This window comes from Rhododendron vialii, chromosome 7a, assembly GCF_030253575.1.
Source record: "Rhododendron vialii isolate Sample 1 chromosome 7a, ASM3025357v1".
Classification (NCBI taxonomy): domain Eukaryota; kingdom Viridiplantae; phylum Streptophyta; class Magnoliopsida; order Ericales; family Ericaceae; genus Rhododendron; species Rhododendron vialii.
In genome coordinates, this window is record NC_080563.1 from 21855531 (window position 1) to 21876536 (window position 21006).

Here is a 21006-nt window from a genome sequence, read left to right on the forward strand (position 1 = left end):
TCTCCTCTCTCCTTCTTTCGTCTTCTTCTCCACGGCTTCTCTCTCTCTCTCTCTCTCTCTCTCTCTCTCTGTCTCTCTCTCTCTCTCTCTCTCTAACGTAGAAACAAACACCCCCCCCCCCCAATGGATTTTCTTTTTTTTTTTTTTTTTTTTTTTATGAGATACACCTCACACACATCTCACCAACACACGGCACACATGCACAACTCTTAAAAAAATGCATTTTACCCTCTTAGGTTATTAGAGTATAATATTTAAGCACCTCAAATATAAAGGGTGTTACACTAAAACTCTAGGGTACCCTATAAAAGTGCCTAAAACCATAGGGTACCCTATATATGAAAGTGCCTAAAACTCTAGGATACCCTATGAAAGTGCCTAAACCGCTAAAACCATATAATAAGTGCATCCTAAAACCCTATGAAAGTATCTAAAATCTTAGGGTACTCTATAAAAGTGCCTAAAGTCCTGGATACCCTTTGAAAGTACAACAAAATCGAAAAACATGAAAAGACATTTTGTGTTAGCCAAATAAGGCCATTGTCTCATTTAAGACAATTTAAATGAAAAGTCAAACAAAGCTCTTGTCTCATTAATGGCAATTTTGTCTTTTCACGGACTCTAGACTCTAAAATATTTTTATTAATGGACTATACACATCACAGAAACTTAGGCTGTACTAAAACTCCTATGGGGTTATTTCATTTGGACTTTAGACTAATATGTTGTATATTTTAATTCTTCTGTCATCAAATGTTCCAAAGGTTTGGACCGGACAAGATGGTCTAGATAGGGATCGTCCATTCAAAAAATCAACAGTTCAGATTTCCTCAAAAACTCTTCCATGGAAGAGTTACACATTCATGGGAAAGTTTTTGAACAAATCTCAACAATTCATTGCAGCAAAATCAACAATTCACATTGACTGTCTCGTCTAGACCCAACTTTGGACTGAAGAGGATCCATTTCCTATCTGCTTGGACAAGAACAACCATGACATCTTATCCTCTCGTTTGTTTTTCTAAGAGAATCTCCAGCATTCCTTCAAAAGTTTTCATTAACAGTGCATTTTGCTAGTATTACTTTGTAATTTAAAGAATTCATAGTGCATGCCAGCACTCTTCAGATGTATGGTTGTGTTCCCAGTCTGTTTTCTGAAATACTCCCAAGTCATTTTCCACCAAAGTTCCTATGCTATTTCATTCGAAATTGAACTCTGCAGAGGCAGGTTTTGAATCTTTTACTCTGTTTTTAGATTCTGAATTTGAATTTTGGAAATGAAATGAAAAGGTAAACAAATTTAATTTTTAGTATCTATCTATTTCCCTTCAGATGGATAGGATTATTTAAAAAAATCCTAGTCGTTTTCCAGTAGTTTTTCCAATCCAAGACCAAAATCCAGATGCGTAGCTTTCGTAAATGTTTCCTGGGACTATGAACAATGTTATTAAAAGGAAACACCTACATTTTACAAAGACAAGTTGCTGTCCAGCATTGCTGCCTGTTAAATCATCCAAGATTTCAGCAGTTTGCAGTACAAGTTTTAGATAAACCCAGGGGCTCATAGCCAATGTCATCAATCGCCAGATTCCGCTCCAGACTTCATCCCCCTCTTTTTTGCGAGGAGTAAACTGCTTCAGTCTCTCTGATCTTCATCTCTGTTTCAACTGGTTCTAACATATTTGGAACTTGTACCAATGCCACCATCTTGACTGCAGTTCCTTCCTACCCATGCAAAGGCATTCTTTTAAACCCTCCTGTATGCACAGATTTGGATCAATGTCTAAAAAGCTTGAAAACCGACTTAGATATGCTCAGAAATTGACTACTCAAGCCTGCAACAAACTCTAAATCTGAAACCATTTATGCAGAAATTGATGGACATGGTCAACCCTTCAGGCAATACTTCTTCCGGGTCAACATAAAGTATTTTACGCCTAAAGTCTTCCAAGCAACCTTGTGGTTGGAAATGCCATAAAGTTTCAAAGAATACATTTGATGCCAAAACCAATGGAGCATTATGGGAAGGAGAGCACTTCCGATGGCTAATTACCTAAGGTCAGAGTAATAAAGGTGTAGATTTGAATCTCTCAATGTTTGAGCCAGTAGTTTCGTAGCTGAGCCATGTGCAATAGGATCTCATCTCGACCTTGATTGGTCACACTGCTGGTCATGATCCAAGGTGGCACTGTTTGAAAGCAGTCCCGTATCAACTCCTGAAAATCCTGCACATTTTCTTCAGGTCTTTTCCCTCCATTCTTCTTCTTTTTCCTCTTATCACACTTGGTGAAGATCAATGTCATGGGAATCTGAAGGAAAACAAATTAGCCCCAGTACATATTTATTTCATCGCGTCGCTATATAAGCAAGAATATTGAAATTAAAAAAAGGGAACCTTAGGAAATAAATGAACAGCTATCAAGATGCTCTCCAGAAAACCAAAACAAAAGGTCCCTTTGTTTGTCTGGATTAAAACATCAGATAGAAATAAAGAAATATAAGCTAAGAATTCCATACTACATTTGGCTGGAACTTTGCAGTAAGGGTTAAATATCGGTTGGCTATGAAACCTCTTAACCTCACAAAACATGGTATATAATGAAAACAATGATGATGTGGTATTTTACTCCCTGATTACTTAGTCGGATGCAGATCACTTATCCTCTGAGATTTTATATCCTTCAGTGCTATTCAGTCAAATGAGTAGGGCCATAGGACATTAATTGACGTTATGATTCAAGAAAAACTAACTCAGCTTGCAACAAACTTTTATGTAATCCTTTTTTTCCATTTGGAACTGGATATTGCTCATAAGTTGTTCACATACAATTCTTGAGAAGTCGGATCACATATGCACAGCCCTCAAATTATGAGGTTTCCCAAACATCTGCCAGTGCAAGCTGATGGAATGTTAAGGAGTATTCAAAACAATTCATATGCAGCTGATAATATGCAAACGTATACATGGTAATCCCGGGCGAGGCTAAGCACTTTGTACCGACCAGGAAACAAAAAAAAGAACAAGAAACCCCCTAAATCTTTCCAATAGAATCATAGAAAATAAATCACCTGATTTTGACCCAACCAACTTGCATATTCGAGATCAATTGGTTTTGCAGGAATGCTAGCATCTATGAGGAGAAATACCGAGACCAAAGTGGACCGGTTTAGAAAATAGTCTTTTGTGAACTTGGCCCAATCAGTTCGAAGTTCCTGTGGTGCTGCTGCATACCTGTTCCATGTTGGTGCATAGGTTGTAGATTCATAACCATTTGATTCAACAACCAAACCTCATAAGAACTCAACTCATAAAACATCATTGCATGATGCCAATAATTCTTCACTGCCGCATGCAAATTTCAAAGAAATAAGTAGAAGCACTGATATAGGGAGTTAATCTGATCACACGGTTCCACAAGCACTTATAATGACTGAAAAAACAAAACTCATAGCAAGTGACAAGTTAGAACTCACTAAGGGTACCTTGTATTGTTTCTAATCAAGTACCATCTTTAGATTAACTGGCATGGTTCTGATCAACTGATCATGTAGGTTTCAGATGGCCACCAACAATACTAACAACTAACACCACATAATTGCTGACCATGTGCATAACCCTTTATCCCTAGTGGGATGTAGGGGCGGAGGTAGTGGGGGGCGGTGGCACATGCCACCCCCATTTCAAAAATACTGACAACAAAAAAAAAAAAAAAGACATAGTAAGTGTAGAGGGATGAAAACAATTGATGCTTCGGATCAATTGGATTGCAACGGCTTTCTCGTGCCTCTTCACCGGAACCCTAATTCGTCGTCGGAACCCTAATCTGCAAAATAGACAGGGGTGAGTGCACCTCTGCCTCTCGTGGCAAAGGCCCTCCGATGCCAAAGTTAGTATCACGTACTAGCAGTCAAACCCTAATTATCAGTAGGAAAGCAAGAATGCAAAGTATTGCGTACCTTTTACCTCTAGTTTTACTCTGTTTATATAGACATTCGTATGCTTGGCGCCCAAGCATCCCTATTACCATAGGATTCCCAACTCGTATAGGAAACCCAGGACATCAAGGATTCTCGTTTCCTTTATCAGCTCATTAAAAGAGTCCTCTTTGGATTCTTTTCCATAATGAGCTGAACATCCCATTCTCATTGGGTATCTTTTTTAGATCCTATACTCCCGGGATCTTATTCCTTTACGGGACATGACTACTCTGGAATCTTCCAGAGTATTCCCTATGCTCCTATTCTTGATTGGAGCTCTCTCTTTGCTCGGCCATCTCATGGCCGAACAGACGGCTTGGACCATTGACTTCTCATGTCACTGGTCCATCTTGCCGAACACTTGTTTTAGCATGATGACTGTCCTGTCTATATTCAAACTATGGTCCCACATACCATTTGTATTGCTTTTAACCCGTGATCCCTCGTATCACATGCTTGGTTCTTTGCTTTATCTGTTCGGCTGTTTTATAACCGAACGATCTGCTTTGGACCATCTACTTCACATGTAACTTGGCCCTTAATTTGCCGAACAGACAGCATGGATCAATGACTTCCCATATCATTGGTCCATATCGCTGTTCACCATACTGCCCGGCGGTAAGTCCTGTCATACTTACCACGTGCTCCCGAATATCACGTGTTCGGTAACAAAATGTATGTTATCGGGAATACCTCCCTACAGTAAGGTTAAATATAAATACTTGAAGAATTCTACATAAAGGCATGCTTGGTAGAGCGGCAAAATGCCAGGGTTGGAATCCATGGCAAAGTGCCTCTGCATAAGATCTAAGAAGATTTATAATTTTTTCCCACTAATAGGAAAGGAATATGATCCATTTGAAAATTAAATTTTTTCATGACCCATTCAAACACATAATTTTTTTTATAGACTAATGTGGTTCGACTAAGTATTTACAAGCAATGTTTTCAATCGGGATACGTATCGTGAATCGTTTATTTTATTTTATGTATCGTAACGTTAATATTCTAAATGGTGCTTAGCGGCAGTCGGGCAGAGACCCACCTCCAAGCGCCAAGCCTCCTAGGCGGCGCCAAGCAATTCGGCGGAAATTTTTTTATTTTTAACAAACCATTATCCAATCAAACTAAATTCCATGTATCCATAATGCAAGTTCAAACTTCTACACTATTGATGATCCTCCAAGAACCCCACAAGAGACTAATCAAGCTACTAATTTGACCAAAACAAAAAACTCTAGAAGGATTAAAGATGCACAGCTCTGATCAAAAGAGAGAGAGAGAGAGTGAGTGAGACGAGACAGAACTCAGAAGAGAGAGAGAGACGACTCAGACGAGGTCACGAGAAAGAGAGCGAGAGCGAGAGCGAGAGAGAGCCGAGAGAGAGAGACTGAAGAGAGAACCGAGAGAGATGTATACCGGCGGAACAGCCGATCGACGACGATGGGACCACGATGCCTCATTCACTGCTTGGCTAGGGCTCGTTCTTCAGTTCTTGTTCTTCGATCGACTAGAGTGAGTGAGAATGAATGTGGGATGTAAATGTGTGTGTAGGGTAATGATTAACCCTCACACATATAATCTTTATTTATATTAAACAATAACTCCTTACAAGACTTAAATAACCAATGTGGGACAACGTCAAATACTAACAATATCCTAACACTCCCCCTCAAGCTGGGAAGTAGACATCAAAAAGTCCCAGCTTGCTACATAACATCTCTAACCGTGGTTTGAACAATGATTTAATAAACATGTCAGCCAACTACTGAGCGCCGGTGGATACAAAGGGAGTAGCTATCACACCACTTGTTAACTTTTCCCGCACAAGATGACAGTCCACTTCAATATGTTTAGTTCTTTCATGAAAGACTGGATTTGATGCAATGTGAATTGCTGCCTGATTATCACAATATAGATTCATAGGAAGTTTCACCCCAAATCCGATTTCCTCAAAAAACGAGCGCACTCATACAATTTCACATGTCGTATGAGCCATTGCTCGATACTCTACTTTTGCACTTGACCGCGCAACCACTGTCTACTTCTTACTCTTCCAATTGACAAGATTTCCACCCAAAAAAACACAATACCCTATAATAGATCTTCTGTCAGATGGTCCACCTGCCCAATCAGAATCGGTAAATGCCTCAACACGCAAGTGTCCATTAGTCCGGTAGAACAAACCGAGCCCAAGATGTGCCTTAAGATACTTAGCAATTCTAACAACAGCTTCCCAATGTGGAAGACGAGGAGCAGACATAAACTGACTTATAATACTAACAGCAAACGAGATATCGGGGCGAGTTATGGTAAGGTAGTTTAACTTACCAACCAAACGACGATATTGATCAGGATTAGGAAGTAACTCCCCCGATCCACACAAAGCTTGACATTGGAATCCATAGAGGTCTCAACAGGCTTAGTCCCCAACAAATCAGTCTCCTCTAGAATATCCAACACATATTTCCGCTGAGATAAGCTAATACCATCTTTAGATCGCGCCACCTCAATACCCAAGAAGTATCGTAATTTTCCCAAGTCTTTAGTATGAAAATCGCGCTGCAAGAAACCTTTCAACTCATCAATGCCTTTTTGATCATCACCAGTATCATCCACATAGATGATCAACAAAAGCTTGCCGCGATCTAATGTAAGAGAAAAGACCGAATGATCGCACTGACATCGATGCATGCCAAATCGTAGGACAGCATCGCTGAACTTGCCAAACCAGCCTCTAGGAGACTGCTTGAGGCCATACAATGCTTTGCGAAGCCAACACACCTGATTAGTCTCCCCTTGAGCAACAAACCCTGGTGGTTGCTCCATATAAACTTCCTCCTGAAGATCCCCGTGAAAAAAAGCATTTTTAACATCCAATTGAAACAGAGGCCAACCAAGATTGGCTGCAAAAGAGATAAGAAGTTGAACAGAACCAAGTTTGGCAACCGGAGAAAAGTCTTAGCATAATCAACATCATAAGTTTGAGAATATCCTTTAGCTACTAGACAGATTTCATATCGCTCAACAGACCCATTAGGATGATACTTGATGGTGAACACCCAGCAACATCCAACCGTGGGCTTTCCATGTGGGAGAGGTACCAACTCCCAAGTACCATTATGATGAAGAGCTGACATTTCATCCTCCATCGCTGTCCGCCACTCAGAAATAGACAAGGCTTCCTGGACAGTGTTAGGAACAAAGATAGACGAAACAAAAGTGGCAAATGCACGAAGAGATGGAGATAAATGAGCATAAAAGACATAACGATCAATGGGATGAGAAGTACAAGTACGAGTACCTTTGCGAAGAGCAATAGGAAGATAAGCAAGAGAGACGACCGATTCTCGCAACACAGGGGAAGATGTGCTAGACGGCTGAGGTGGTGGAACTTTAGACCGACAAACATATACCTGCAACGGTGCCAGAGTTGGAATTGTCGTGAGTATCTAGTGAGACAGATCCACCGAAGAAGAGACCGGGAAAAAGGGCAACGACTCATTAAAGGTCACATCATCACACACAAACTCACGATGAAGAGAAGGAGAGTAACACTTATATCCCTTCTGAGTGCGAGAATACCCAAGAAACACACATTTGATAGATCGAGGATCCAATTTATCCCTACCTCAATCCAGAGCGTGAACATAACTGGTGCAGCCAAACACACGAAGGGGTAAAGAATACAGTGGACGACCAGGAAATAGAACAGAATGCGGAATCTGACCCCCTAAGACGGTAGACGGCATACGATTAATAATGTATGCTGCAGTAAGAACAACGTCACTCCAATAGGATTTGGGCACTTGCCGCTGAAATAAAAGGGCACGGGCAACGTCGAGAATATGTCGCAACTTGCGCTCGGCAACTCCATTATGTTGTGGAGTTCGAGAACAAGATGTTTGGTGGATAACACCATGATCATTAAGAAAAACAGACAATGCATTACGATAATATTCACGAGCATTATCAGAACAAAAAATACGAATAGAAACATCAAACTGAGTTTTTATTTCTTGATAAAATGACTGAAAAATTGCATACAACTCAGTTTGCGCTTTCATAAGATAAACATAAGTAATCTGTGAATAATCATCCACAAAAATAACAAAATACTGAAAACCAGACCGTGACGAAACATGAATAGGACCCCAAATAGCAGCCTGATGCGCAGATGGATGACCATGTAAAATCCAACAATAGTCAATAGCGTGATTTGTCCCATGATAGTGAGTGCAATACCGAGATACCTGACTACCACCAAATGATTGCCCACGGCCACCACGGCCAAAATCACGACCAGAACCGCACCCGCCGCGACTCACGGTCACCTCCCCCTGACTCTCGAGCACCACGACTAGAAACACGAGAATAGTGACCACCATAAGCAGATGTGGCCAAAGCAGAATGATCAGGAGGCAGTGGAGGAGCAGAACTAGTATCGGATTGACAAAGACGGCTAAACACTTCAGTCAGAGGAGGCAACTCCCGCTCCCCCAGTAGTTGACGGCAAACAAGATCAAAATTCTTAGGCAAACCAGACAAGAAGCGGAGCCACATGCAAGTTTTCACGCTGACGACGCATAACCGTAATATCAATAGAAAGAGGTTGACAGATGTTAAGTTCCGCACAAACACCACTGAACTTAGCATAATAGTCTTCCAAAGTAGAATCACCAAGACTAAGTGCAAAATAAGTCTGATAAAGATCAAAGGTATGATGAAGATTATTAACCCCTGAATATAACTCCTTAGCCCATTGCCAAACCTGTTTAGCAGATCACAAAAGACAAACATGCTAGCAATGGCGGGTTCCATACTATTCCACAAGCAAAGACGAATCTGGGCATCCTCAACCACCCAATTGGCATGAGTGGACTCAGTGGGCTTAGGAGGATCATCAAAAATGTAAGTATACTGTTGTGAGCCCATAAAATATGTTTCAACAGACTTAGCCCATGTAACATAATTCTTGCCATTCAAGCGAATAACAGTAATTGACATCATTTCTGGAAGGGTGAGAAAAAACAGCTGGAGCAACAGAAGTAGAACTAGATGTAGAAATGGACCCCATCACACAATATCTCAACAACCGATGAGCAACCGAGATAATTAACCAAACAGTCGGAACAACAAACTTACGCTATCACTTAATGCCAATCGTCAATAAACTAAGCCAATAGCAATAAGGCAGCCACATACTGCAAATCTGTGCATATCTAATGGAAGATGACAACCAATACAGTGCATGAGATAAGACTACAACCAGAACTTCAAAGAAAAATTATACCGAAGTACTGCGGAATGCCAAGAGAACACCAAGATAGTCGTGCACATAATCGGAAGAACAAAGATCAGATCGGAAGGGCCACGAACTGCAGAACCACAAACAGATACAGACAGGCTGCGATGGCGGGGCCTGAAGAAGGGTTGCCGGAGGGCGGCAATGGCCGTCGTGGCCTGGAGAAGGGTCGCCGAAGGGCGGCGATGGCCGTCATGGCCTGGAGAAGGGTCGCCGGAGGGCGGCGAGGGTCGCAGTGGCCTGGAGAAGGGTCGTCGGAGGCTTGTGATGGGTTACGGTCACTGGGTAAGGGATATTGGGGACTGTCGAGCACTGGGTCAACGAGGTTTGAGGGTTGCAAGAGATTCCAGGGCTGCGATCTGAAGTTTTAGGGCTGGGAAGGACTCGGGTGGACTGTGGTGGTTAACAGAGAAGTTGCCGAGGGTGGGACTGTGGTGGGTTAAGTCGGCAGGACCATGTTTCTGGACAGATGATGTCAGTGGCAGTGGAGGTGGTGGTGGGGATGGGCGGCAGTTGTAGAATTAGGGTTAGGTTAAGGGTGGCTCTGATAACATGTTGTTTAGGAAGGAAAAGCGTGTAGGGTAATGATTAACCCTCACACATATAATCTTTACTTATATTAAACAATAACTCCTTACAAGACTTAGATAACCAATGTGGGACAATGTCAAATACTAACAATATCCTAACAAATTATAATCTAAAAGTCCGTTGGATATATGAAAATAAGTGTTTAATGTATGAAAAATAGGCTTTTAGGATGGAAAAATTCAAGTCTCCCAAGTAGGGTCTATCATAATGAGGCTTTCTCGTGCCTGAGTCGTGCAATACATGATCGAAATATGTTTTTTCTCCTATTAGAACTTCAAATTTTGGTTTTCTCTAAATGGTTTGGATACTGTCATAATTAGATTAAACGATTCAGAATGTGTTTGTGTTCCAATTCTTAAAATATGGCATGATTTCTTCTCAACAAGAAATCGTAGGATACGTTCTGAATCGGGATACGCTATTATATCGTAAGATACATCATCGTATTGTAGGATTTCTATACAAAAAGGATACGGGGTGGGATACATATCGTTTTTGGAAGGAGACGATACGAATCGTAAGATACGTATCCTGTATCGTAAGATTTTAACAACCATGTTTATGAGTATGAAAAAAACCTAATACTTTGTACAAATACTGAAACAAAATGCAGTTTAGAGAATGGTAGGTTCGGATAAGAATAATTAATATAATGTCGTATTGTCTTGCATTTTGCATACCACAAGAGAGTTGAAGCAAGCCTTTATTTCTTTTTCAAAAAAAGCCCACGACAAAACCTAATTATATCTTCACACTTATATTTTTTTCCCTATTTTTCCGCAAAAACTAGAATTCCATGAATGGTGTCACCCCCGCGTCTGGATCCTGGCTCTGGTGGATGGAACAATGAATAGGGAGAAAAGAGGAGAGACACAGGTGTGCAAACCAAAGGCCTCTTAAAATATTAAACCCCTAATGAAAGGGATGTGTTCACTCCCTGAACATGCACATATTGGTCAGTAATTTTCACAACCACATAATGGTCAGTAATCACCAACTTCCAGTTAACTAAGATGCACTACATTTCCGATAAGCATGTCTACCAAACCCTATGCATTTATAAAGAATGAACATAGGGTTTAGCATGTTTTGTCTATATTTGATTTGCCTGCCAGTATGTGGGAGCATGGGGGAGTTTTCTAATAAAACGAGGTAAGTGGGAAATAACCAACTGAAGAGGAAGACAGTAATACAATGAGATAAGGACCACATGCATTTGCTAGTGTCCCTGTTTCAATATGGATAAATCAAAGATTAATGTAGAATTCCTAGTCTGAGTGACTCAGTCTCATCCATACCCATATCCTGGCAAATCGACTAGGTACCAACTATCATTTATCCGAAAATGGTTGATGCATTGAGTCTTCCCTGCAAATGAAAAAGAAAAAAAAAACTGCTGATTCAATTCTTCACGAGTGAAGAAGAAACAAGTGAACGAAACGAACTTACATTAACACACTTATAAGTTGTAACTTCCATGGGACAAGTTGAACAAAAATAAAGTCTTTAACAAGTGACGGTATATGGGAATTTCTGGAAAAATAACAATCTAGTCCTCAAGAAGGAGAAGTTATTAAAGGTACAAAATCTAAACATGTGGCATTGAACTGCATCTTGTCTCGAATATAGTTCCTCTTGTTTGCATTTCGGCAAATGGGAGATTACTGTTCGAAGTTTCAACACTTAAGCACTACTGAACATGTTGCTTGCATAAAGAATATCCTGACAAGCTTTGACAAAGTAAGACAGGAAATCTATATTTCTTTTGAGAAATTCTTCCAAACCAAAAAACAATTCAAAAGAGAAAATGATGCAGGAACTACATTCTAAACACATAACCTGAACTGTCCCTTTTTTCAACATAATTCTAAGTAGAGAACCTTATAATTCTAAAACGCGTCCCACTCATTATTTCATATTTCCAAAAATTAGTATAACCATGTCTATTTTTGCTACAGAAATATATAAGGTGCTCTCTTTATCGATTATTTTTTGGCTGGCAAGACTCCAGGAGGAACAAAATCTGCAAAACATGCTTACACTGCATATAAAATCTTCCCCAAGCATCCCCCTAAGATGACCCTTTGCATCGTTTCAACTTCGTGACATAAATAATCCTGGCAGATGATAAGCCCACAATAGTGTAAATAATGGGGCTTATCTCCCTTCGTTTTGTCACACTTGCATACATATTCTCTCGTTTTTATTTGATATTGAGCACAAGGTTTGTTTTTGTTGATTGATAGGTAATTGGAGCAAAAAAGGGTTTTCCAAGGCCCCCAATAATCCCCCGAGAAATTCGGACGTACTTGAATACATGAGAAGCCTTGAGAAGTCATTCCAAGTCCCAACCGAAGTATCCAAAGCATTGAAGGAGGACTCGCAGCATCCCGAAGGCCGAGAAAAGCAGAAAAACTTGGTGCAGAATCCAGCATGAAAAGGGATCGATACCCCTGTCCTTGGGTATCGATACCCCATCAGAGCCAGCATAATCCAGACAGCACAAGTATCGATACCCAGGGACTGTCCCTGGGTATCGATACCCAAGACCCTCGCGAACATTTTCATGGCAGTTTTGTAATTATTTTGTAAAGTCCCTGGGTATCGATACCCAAGACCCTCGCGAACATTTTAATGGCAGTTTTGTAATTATTTTGTAAAGGGGTATATATACGAACCTTAGCTTGATTTTAGGGTATTGAATATCTGCACTTTCTCTCTCCACTTCCATTAAAGCTTTAGCTCTCTTCTCTCTCCTCATTCAAGTTTTGAGGGGTGATTTTAGGTACGATTACTTAAGATTTGAAGCTTTTTGTCTTCATTAAAGTTGTAAGGAATTCTCTCCTCTTCAAGGATCTTGTGTTTATTTCGAATATTATCAATGTTTAGTTTTAATTTTGTCTTTACCATTGCTCATTTCATGTCTTCCTTTGATATATGTGAGTAGTTTAGTAAGGCTAGGTTGTGAGATGGTTAGCATTCCGTAACCCTGTGTATTTCTTGTTCTTCTTTCTTAAATCTTCATTTTCTAGTTTAAGCACGTGCTTGGGTTAATTTTATGTATCAAAATTTAGAGGTGTTAATCTCTTTGATCATATGTAGGCAAGGGCTAAACCACTTGCCACATATGATGCTTGGAGCAATGTCCCTCTAAGTGTTTGTTCAAATGTTTCAAGAAAACCCTAGACATGCTTAACACTCGTGTTAGGAAGAGGAGATCAAGTTTGCCTTGTGTTATGGGTGTTGATTATCCCTAAGCCTAGCCTTTAGTTTTAATCTCCAGTTAAAAAAAGCTGTAGTTAGGTTAAATAGCCACTTAACTAAATCTCTCTCAAGTTGGCCGTCTCAACGCCAAACTCAAGGTTAGCGGTCCTAACGCTAAAAACTCTACGCAAAGCAAACTTCCAATCAAGTTATAGTCGCGCTCTCTGTGGATTCAACCCCGGACTTCCGGGTATTATGCTTTCAACCGACCTAGCCATACGCTTGGGGAATTCTTATTTCGGCACACACTAAGGTCACAAGCAGCAGATAACATACTTTTATATCAAAGTAGATATTTCCCCTATTTAGAAGTGAAGACTTCTTCACCTTGTCAGCCCTCTTCTGAAATTTCTCCACCGCTGAGTCCTTCAATACCTTGGGCAAAAGAGATTGCCGTTGATGTCAACCCCATGAGGTTTGAAAAAAGCCAATCTTCTATTTAACAACACTGGTAGGCTAACACAGAGGTACAAAAAAATGCACCCATTTCCTCCAAATACCCTTAGAGTTCGTCGATTCCATGGCATGCATAGCGAAATCCCAGTTCATGGATCATAGCATTGTTGAATTTAAGGATTCCAAGATAAACCCAACACTCCACCCCTCCATCTAGAATCCAAAGTTTCATCTTCCATGGGAACTAGATCAACTATCTGCCTACTCCCAGAAAGCAGTTTGGGATGCAGAAACCACCTAAGACACTTAGACAAAACCTACTTTTATCACAAATCTAACAATTCTTAGAAAATTTTCATATATCACCACATAAGCCAATGGGCCTCAAGTCCAAAATATCTTGTCTTCTTCATCATAAGCAAAACAGTTGAACTTAGCAATCAATCATGTACCCCAAAATTCAAAACCAGGTGAACTACCTAAAATTTCACAGTATAGGTGCCATGAAATGCCACAAGACTTCTACTTTGTCTATAACAGTAAATGCATGTGCAACACTAGGGGGGAAAAACCCTATTTCTGCAGAGAGGGTTCCTACTTGTCACCGATTTTTATCACCATTTCATTTCGCTGGATAGATGGTATCGTATAATTCATCTTGAATCTATTCACGTAATTTCTTCAAACCATTAAACCACTCAAAACAAGCAATTTATAACAACAGTACAAGCAAAGGGGACATTATTTACCAGGCTTCTTTGAGGTGAGGGCCAACTTCTTCCGCCTCACAAGCGAGTTAAGAAGTGAAGATTTCCCGACATTGGATCGGCCAACGAGGGCAAACTCGGGAATCCCATCGGAAGGAGGACAGTCTTCGGTCCTGACACTGCTCTTCACAAACTCCGCTTGCACAACCTGAGCATCTCTGGCGTACTTACTCAGCACGATGTTGGAACCCTTGAGTATTCTCGTGCTCAGTGGCGAGTTTCCGGACGGAACTTCGGTATCCGGAGGGACGAAGAGCTTTTCGATGGGGATTTGGATGTGGGTTTCTTCTTCTGAGGGGGTTTGGAGGTCGGTGGGTGTGGGAAGAGAGGGGGTTGAGGAGAAGTGGGAGATTGGGTTGGTTTTGGAGGTGGAGAGGAGAGAGAAGGTGATGTGGGGTTTGGGTTTGGGTTTGGATTTGGGGGAAAATAAGAAGAGGTGGAGGGAGAGGAGAGAGGGTGGTGGGATGAAGATGGGGACGAAGTGGGGGTGGATTTTTGGAAGGCGAGTGATAAACATCTCTCTCCTCTCTGTCTTTCCGGCCGTGTGTATAGCCGCGGCGTCTTGCCCTTGTAGGCTGAGAGAGTGTGGAAGAGAATGGACAGCATCCCACACTTTGGACCAAATTATACGTCAAAAATCTCTTTCGAGAATTAGCCAGGGCGCTGCTATTCGCATCCTTTTATTTTTTTTCATCAGTCTTTTATTTTTTTTCATAGTTCGTTAAAAAAATTTAATTGTACTTGACAGTTAATTACCGAAATTGAGATATATTTTCAGCATCCAATTACCGAAATATAATATTTTTTCAACAAGTATTTACAGAAAATATATGTTCGGCAGTTGTTTATCAAAAGTTAAACATATTTTCGACATGTAGTTACCGAAATATAATCTTGTTTTCAACAGCTATTTACCGAAATGTTATATATGATTTCAACAACCATTTACCGAAATATAGTGGGCTATGAGAGAAAATAAAGGGCTGCGAATAGCAGCGCCCTTAGCTAATCACTTTTTCACAATTTCACAGAATCGGTTTCTCTATGTTATCTTTACTGTTTTAAATTGTTTATTTCTTATACTTCTACTTTTCTATTCAAAAAATATCTTTCAAATTTTTTTAATTCTTATAGGTTTTTTTCTCTACTTAAAAAGAACACAAAAGTTTCTTACCCTTATACTTCTACTTTTCTATTCAAAAAATATCTTTCAAATTTTTTTAATTCTTATAGGTTTTTTTCTCTACTTAAAAAGAACACAAAAGTTTCTTACCCTTTTTAAATGTCTCTATTTTAACGGTCATAATTGTAACGGTTATATTTCAACAGTCACATTCCCAACGGTTATATTCCAACGGTTACATTTTCAACGGCTATATTCTCCCATCAACTATTTATAAGACCACCATTTGCTATTTAACTTTCATAGGCAAATACATTTTCTTTCCTTCTATCTTCCATTTTTCAAATATGAATCTTGAGTTTCTAGACAATATGGGATTGTTTGTTTTGGGTCTCAAAACACCTACGCATGGTTCCCAACAAAATTTATCTATCCATTCTTCACCACTAAAAATTCTCAAAAATTTCCTTCAAAATCCAAACTGAACAGGGTCTACAACAACAACAACATAACATAATCCATCTAGTCTCCAATCATTGGGGGTATAGGCGGGAGATGATTGGAGATAGACCTAACCTTTGACAATATATGCACAAAGTAGCTGCTCTCAAAATACCACTAAAACAGTGGCCCCCCTAACCTCCAAGAATCGAGGAGCTACATGAACGTTTTGTTGAAGAACCATGCCCCCAAATCAAAGCCAAATCGCATCAGAGAGGGCTTGAAGTTTATTGCAACTAGCTGCTATGGAAGCAAAACAATTGGAAGCTAAGAGTTCATTAAGACCACACTTGAGACAACGTCACACTATTATTCGATGTAGTCATTTCGAAGGACAACCAAGGCTCTTTCTTGACTATTTTGCTGATCAACCAGTATTTCCTCCCAAAGTGTTCCGGAGGAGATTTCGATTGAAACGTTCTCTTTTCTTTCATATTCACTCTAAGGTGGAAGCTTACATTCACTCTGAGGTGGAAGCTTACAAATCTTTTTTGTCCAGAAGAGGAATAACGCTGGAGTGCTTGGTTTGTCTTCTCTTCAGAAGATGACTGCAGCACTTAGAATACTCGCTTATGGAATAGCGTCTAATTTTATAGATGAATAGTGTCTGATTTTATAAATTTATGTATCAACAATGTCTTGATCATTATGGCTTCTTTTGATTAACTCATCAATTATTTTTGTTGGGCATCTTGCACAATAAAAGATTGCTGATTATCACTTTATGAGGCCAATTTCAAGATTTTGACAGCCATAATTCCAATGTTGAGACATGCAGTTTGTAAAGACCCATGATTTTAAATTTCTTTTCCTTAATTAATGGTTAATATGGAGGATCGTATTTTAAGTTAAATGTGTATTTCATTAACGTGGTTGTACGGATAAACGTGCCGTTATGTATGGGATGTTCGGAAAATAGTTAAGCTATGAATTCGGTATTAAAAATATGCTTGGAGGTGTTGGTAGCAAATGGGGTTCGAATCGATGAACGTTGGTAAATTTCTAAAATTTTCCAGCCGGTACCGGTACTGGTATTGCATTTTTTCCAGTGCCAATACCTATTGACCAGAGGTTATGCAATGTTGACATTTTGGTGTCGATACCGGTACTGCATATTTCCCAGTATCGGTATCCATTGAGAAATTTCTGACGATTTTTGTACGTGATCCAGACCACTATAAATAGACCCCTTTACCATTTTTCACACCCAATACCACGAGATTGACCTAGAAGCACCCCCTCTCACCTACCCCATTCCAATCTCACTCAAATCCTTTGATTTCAAGCGCAAATATTCAAGATCCAAGTGCTTTCCACCTCAAACACACTTGAATTTCTCGTTTGGTGAACAAGGGGTAAGTTTTATGTTTTTGCTCTCAATCACGTTTTCCTCTCTCTCCGCTCAATCACATGTTGATCCACACTTGTTTATCTTGTTTTGGGTTGTATTTACTATATATCTTATAGCAAAGCTTCAGAGGAGCTTGTTCTTGGTAGATTCGAGCTTGATCCATTTGATTCTCCTGGGGTTTTGCTCAAAACCCACTTCGATAGGGATTTCTCCTTTCTCTACATGCTTATATATTGATTAAGTGTTTGGTTTCTCAATTTCTTGACTTCTCCTCTATTATTGTTGATTTTACCCATGTTTTAAAAAAATCCACATCTTACTTGCGAAATTCTTGATCTTGGTTGGGGTTCTTGATGCTTGAGTACTCTCAGTACTCCTAATTGAAGTTATGTAACATGTGGTGCTCATATTTTGAACACTCCTCCATGATTCTTAGTGGTATTTCATTTTGAAATTGAGGAATACTTGAGTTTGGAATTTTGCTGCTTGAGTAAAATTGGGGCTTTCGTGTTTTCTTTCTAGTATAATAGAAGTGAGTTTGTACTTTGTATTCGGGCTACAATAGTATGGAAATGGTATGAGATTGTTATGAGATGAGATTATGAACGCATATATGTCATATTTGTGATATGATGCATTGTTTTGAATGATGAATGTGTTGATAAAATGAGGAAAGGGAATGGTTGTTGTCTAATGGTTAGAATGAGGAAGTTACTTCAACGCAAGAGGTGGTAATACAGAAATCCAAATCAGGTGATGTTTAGTGCAACGCAAGGGGTAGTAATGCAGAATGTGGCAGGCATGGCTCGACGGAGGCACCCGTACGGTCACCGTGTTGTACTGGCTCGTAAGACCCCGACTTTAAGAATTGTATGGACCGGCGGTGCACAGTGTTCATCCCTCTGCCGAACCAATATAGCCGAACCAAGACCGTTCATCAATAAAGGAATCATGGACTTGGATACAGGATGGATATGACCCCCCGTTCGGCGGCCTCCCGCCAGACCAGCTAGTAACTCAAAGAAGTCTGAGAACAGCCGGGCTAATTAAATCGGCAGAACTGACAACTGTTGAGCCACCCTTGCTCCTTGACTTGAAGAGGAAGTCAGGAAGAGTCGGGCAGGCGTGGCAGGTGGCGTGGCACCGTTCCTACTATAAAAGGAATGGATTATGGAGATTGAAGTAGATCTTGGATTGCAGAGCCTGATTCAGCGCCACGATTAGCGGACCAATCACCGAGCGCATGGAGTAAATGCGTGGGTTGATCTCCACGCTACCTTTGCTTATAAAAGAAGGAATCCCCCTTTAGAGTAAGGTAATCAACTCTTCAATTCCAAAACCCTAAACTTAAACCTAATAAACTTCTCTTCTCTCTCACTGACCTAACCGTCGGAGTGCCTATCCCAGACTCCCCAAGTTCCGGGCTTGGGCACTAACACGGGTGCTACTTGTGCAGATCACCATCACACCCAAGATATTCCAACCTAGCCACTATCCCATTCAAGGTTCGACTGGAGAAAGCACAGCACCACAATTGGCGACTCTGCTGGGGAGATCTTCTGACTCAGATCTTTATGGTGGAACACTTTCTCCTCACATCCTTTCTTCCTTTGCTTTCCTCGTTCAAGAATGATAGGCGCGGACGAATGACTTCTCGGTCTCGCACACTTCATTCCGAACCCCCAAGCATCACCAACTCAACAAGTATAGGCGGATCTGAGGCTCATGGGAACCCATGCTAGGGGACCCAATGGCTCCATAATGGTGGGTTCAACCATCACTGGGACGAGTAGCCATGCCGTAGGAAAAACTTCGTTTCATATCAATGGGGTTAACCGCAAGGCGGACAACCTTTATCCAATTCCACCTCCTTCGCCAGGGCTCCCGGTGAGTATGGTAGAGGAGTTGCTGCGGCTAAGGACGTAAGTGCAAGAGCTTCAAGCGCACCAGGATGGCTCTCCCATCTCTAGATCTAGGGAGCAGTGCCGAATGAGAAATGCGGTCCACTCATCTCAGACGGCCGACACTGCCAAAGCCTCCGCCTTCACGAGGCTCGATCCACTGTGTTGCCTAAACGCTAATGGATGCATTCATTTGGAGTCTAGACACTGAGCGGTTTCTCATAATAATGCGTCCGGCAATGGCCATACTCACCGAACACTACTTCCAGAAAATGAGCGCCACGACTTTAAGCGCTCGCACGAGGAGATCTCAGGGAAAGCGAACACCAACCGAGGTGGCACCTTAGATCGGCGATAGGAGAAATGATGCGGGAAATTCCCACGACCATCCCGCTGGGTCTCATGACCTTCGGGATAATCGCTGCATAGCCAAGTCTGGGGACCGGTAACATGAAGACCTTGGGAAAAGAGTGGCCATCCACTCACGGCAACGTTCGCCGGGGCATTCTGCACGCCACTCCCAATAGTGTTCGTTGGGGCATTCTGCCCGTAATTCCCGACGGCAGTCTCCGAGGCATTCTGCGGGACCATCCCAAGCACGAAAAGAGGACATCCAAGGGCTGCTCCCAGAGGAGAGGTGCGAGGTTAGCAGCGGTGGTGGAGCCTTAACTATGGTGAACACCCGGACCGGTGAGAGAACCACCTACCGGGTGGCACAACAACACATGGTTCTCCCCTCCAAGGAAGGAAAATGTGAAGGCATCAGGGTCCAAAAACTCACCTGAGTTGAGTGTTAGGGGTCAAGGACCCCAAGCATCACTTTCTGACAATTGTTCAAGGGACGTTGTCCACGAGACATATGTCGCACATTCGGTAGTCATTGCGCCGAACCTCCGGGACATGGCTCTAACCGCAGCTGATAAGATAGCGTTGCCTTTTTCTAAGGCCATAACGGAAGAAGTTCCCCCTTCCAACTTCAAGGACCCAAAGTTCAACACCTATAATCCAAAGTCAGATGCTCTGTCCCATGTGCAGTAGTTCATATCAATGGCTGCACTCTACGGACTTAGTGAGGCAATGATGTGCCGATTGTTCTCTTTGAGTTTGCCGGACGTCGCCATGTTGTGGTACACGCAACTGAAGTCTGGGTTAATCAGTAGCTTCAGCAAATTGGAGCATTCTTTCATATCTCGGTTTGTTGCGAGCAATCAGCAGCTGAAGACTGTGGAAGCTTTGACGGACTTAAGGTGAAAGGTTGGCAAGTCGTTGAAGGATTTTTCGGATTAAACTACAACGTCTACAATCTGGTTGAAAGCTGTGACCAAAAGACCGCCTCCACCTCATTCAATCGCGGCCTTGAATGAACCTCTGATTTCCACCGAGCGACATGTCAGATCTGATGCAAACCCTTGCCCGTTATATCGAACTTAAGGAATATATCGGGGGCTCCGATGTTGCAGAAGTTGCCGACCCGACCAAACCAATTGCAAAGGAGGTGAAGAAGCAAGTCAACACCATTACCAAGAGGGAAGACACCGGAGTTGGCGAAAATAGGGGCAGCAAGACATGGGACCGACCGCTGAGTGATGGACGGGACCACCTTGCCATCACCACTTATTTTAGAGAACCCATCTTCCATATGCTCCGAGAATGCAGACGGATGCCTGGATTCCAATGGCCAACAGGAGCGATGGAAAAATTAGGGACCGCTGATGGGCATGAGCCGAACCAACGGGTGTACTGTTCATTCCACAATGAACAAGGCCATTATATGACGACATGCCAGCTATTTAAGCTCTATCTTGAAGAGCTCGTTCAGCAAGGGAGGA

The 21006-nt window shown here is 41.4% G+C and overlaps 1 protein-coding gene across 1 annotated transcript; it reads right to left on the reverse strand.

Annotated features, from left to right (window-relative positions):
* Window positions 1–1411: 1411 nt before the first annotated feature.
* Window positions 1412–19768, reverse strand: LOC131332799 (uncharacterized). The gene is made up of 9 exons (XM_058367097.1): window positions 19431–19768; window positions 19295–19346; window positions 19128–19242; window positions 18166–18303; window positions 14284–14913; window positions 11173–11242; window positions 3070–3232; window positions 2054–2309; window positions 1412–1757 (listed from the first exon to the last, which is right to left on the reverse strand). Exons 1-8 carry the CDS (start codon window positions 19766–19768, stop codon window positions 2091–2093), a joined length of 1725 nt encoding a protein of 574 aa, XP_058223080.1. The 3' UTR covers window positions 1412–1757; window positions 2054–2090.
* Between the last annotated feature and the right edge of the window lie 1238 nt (window positions 19769–21006).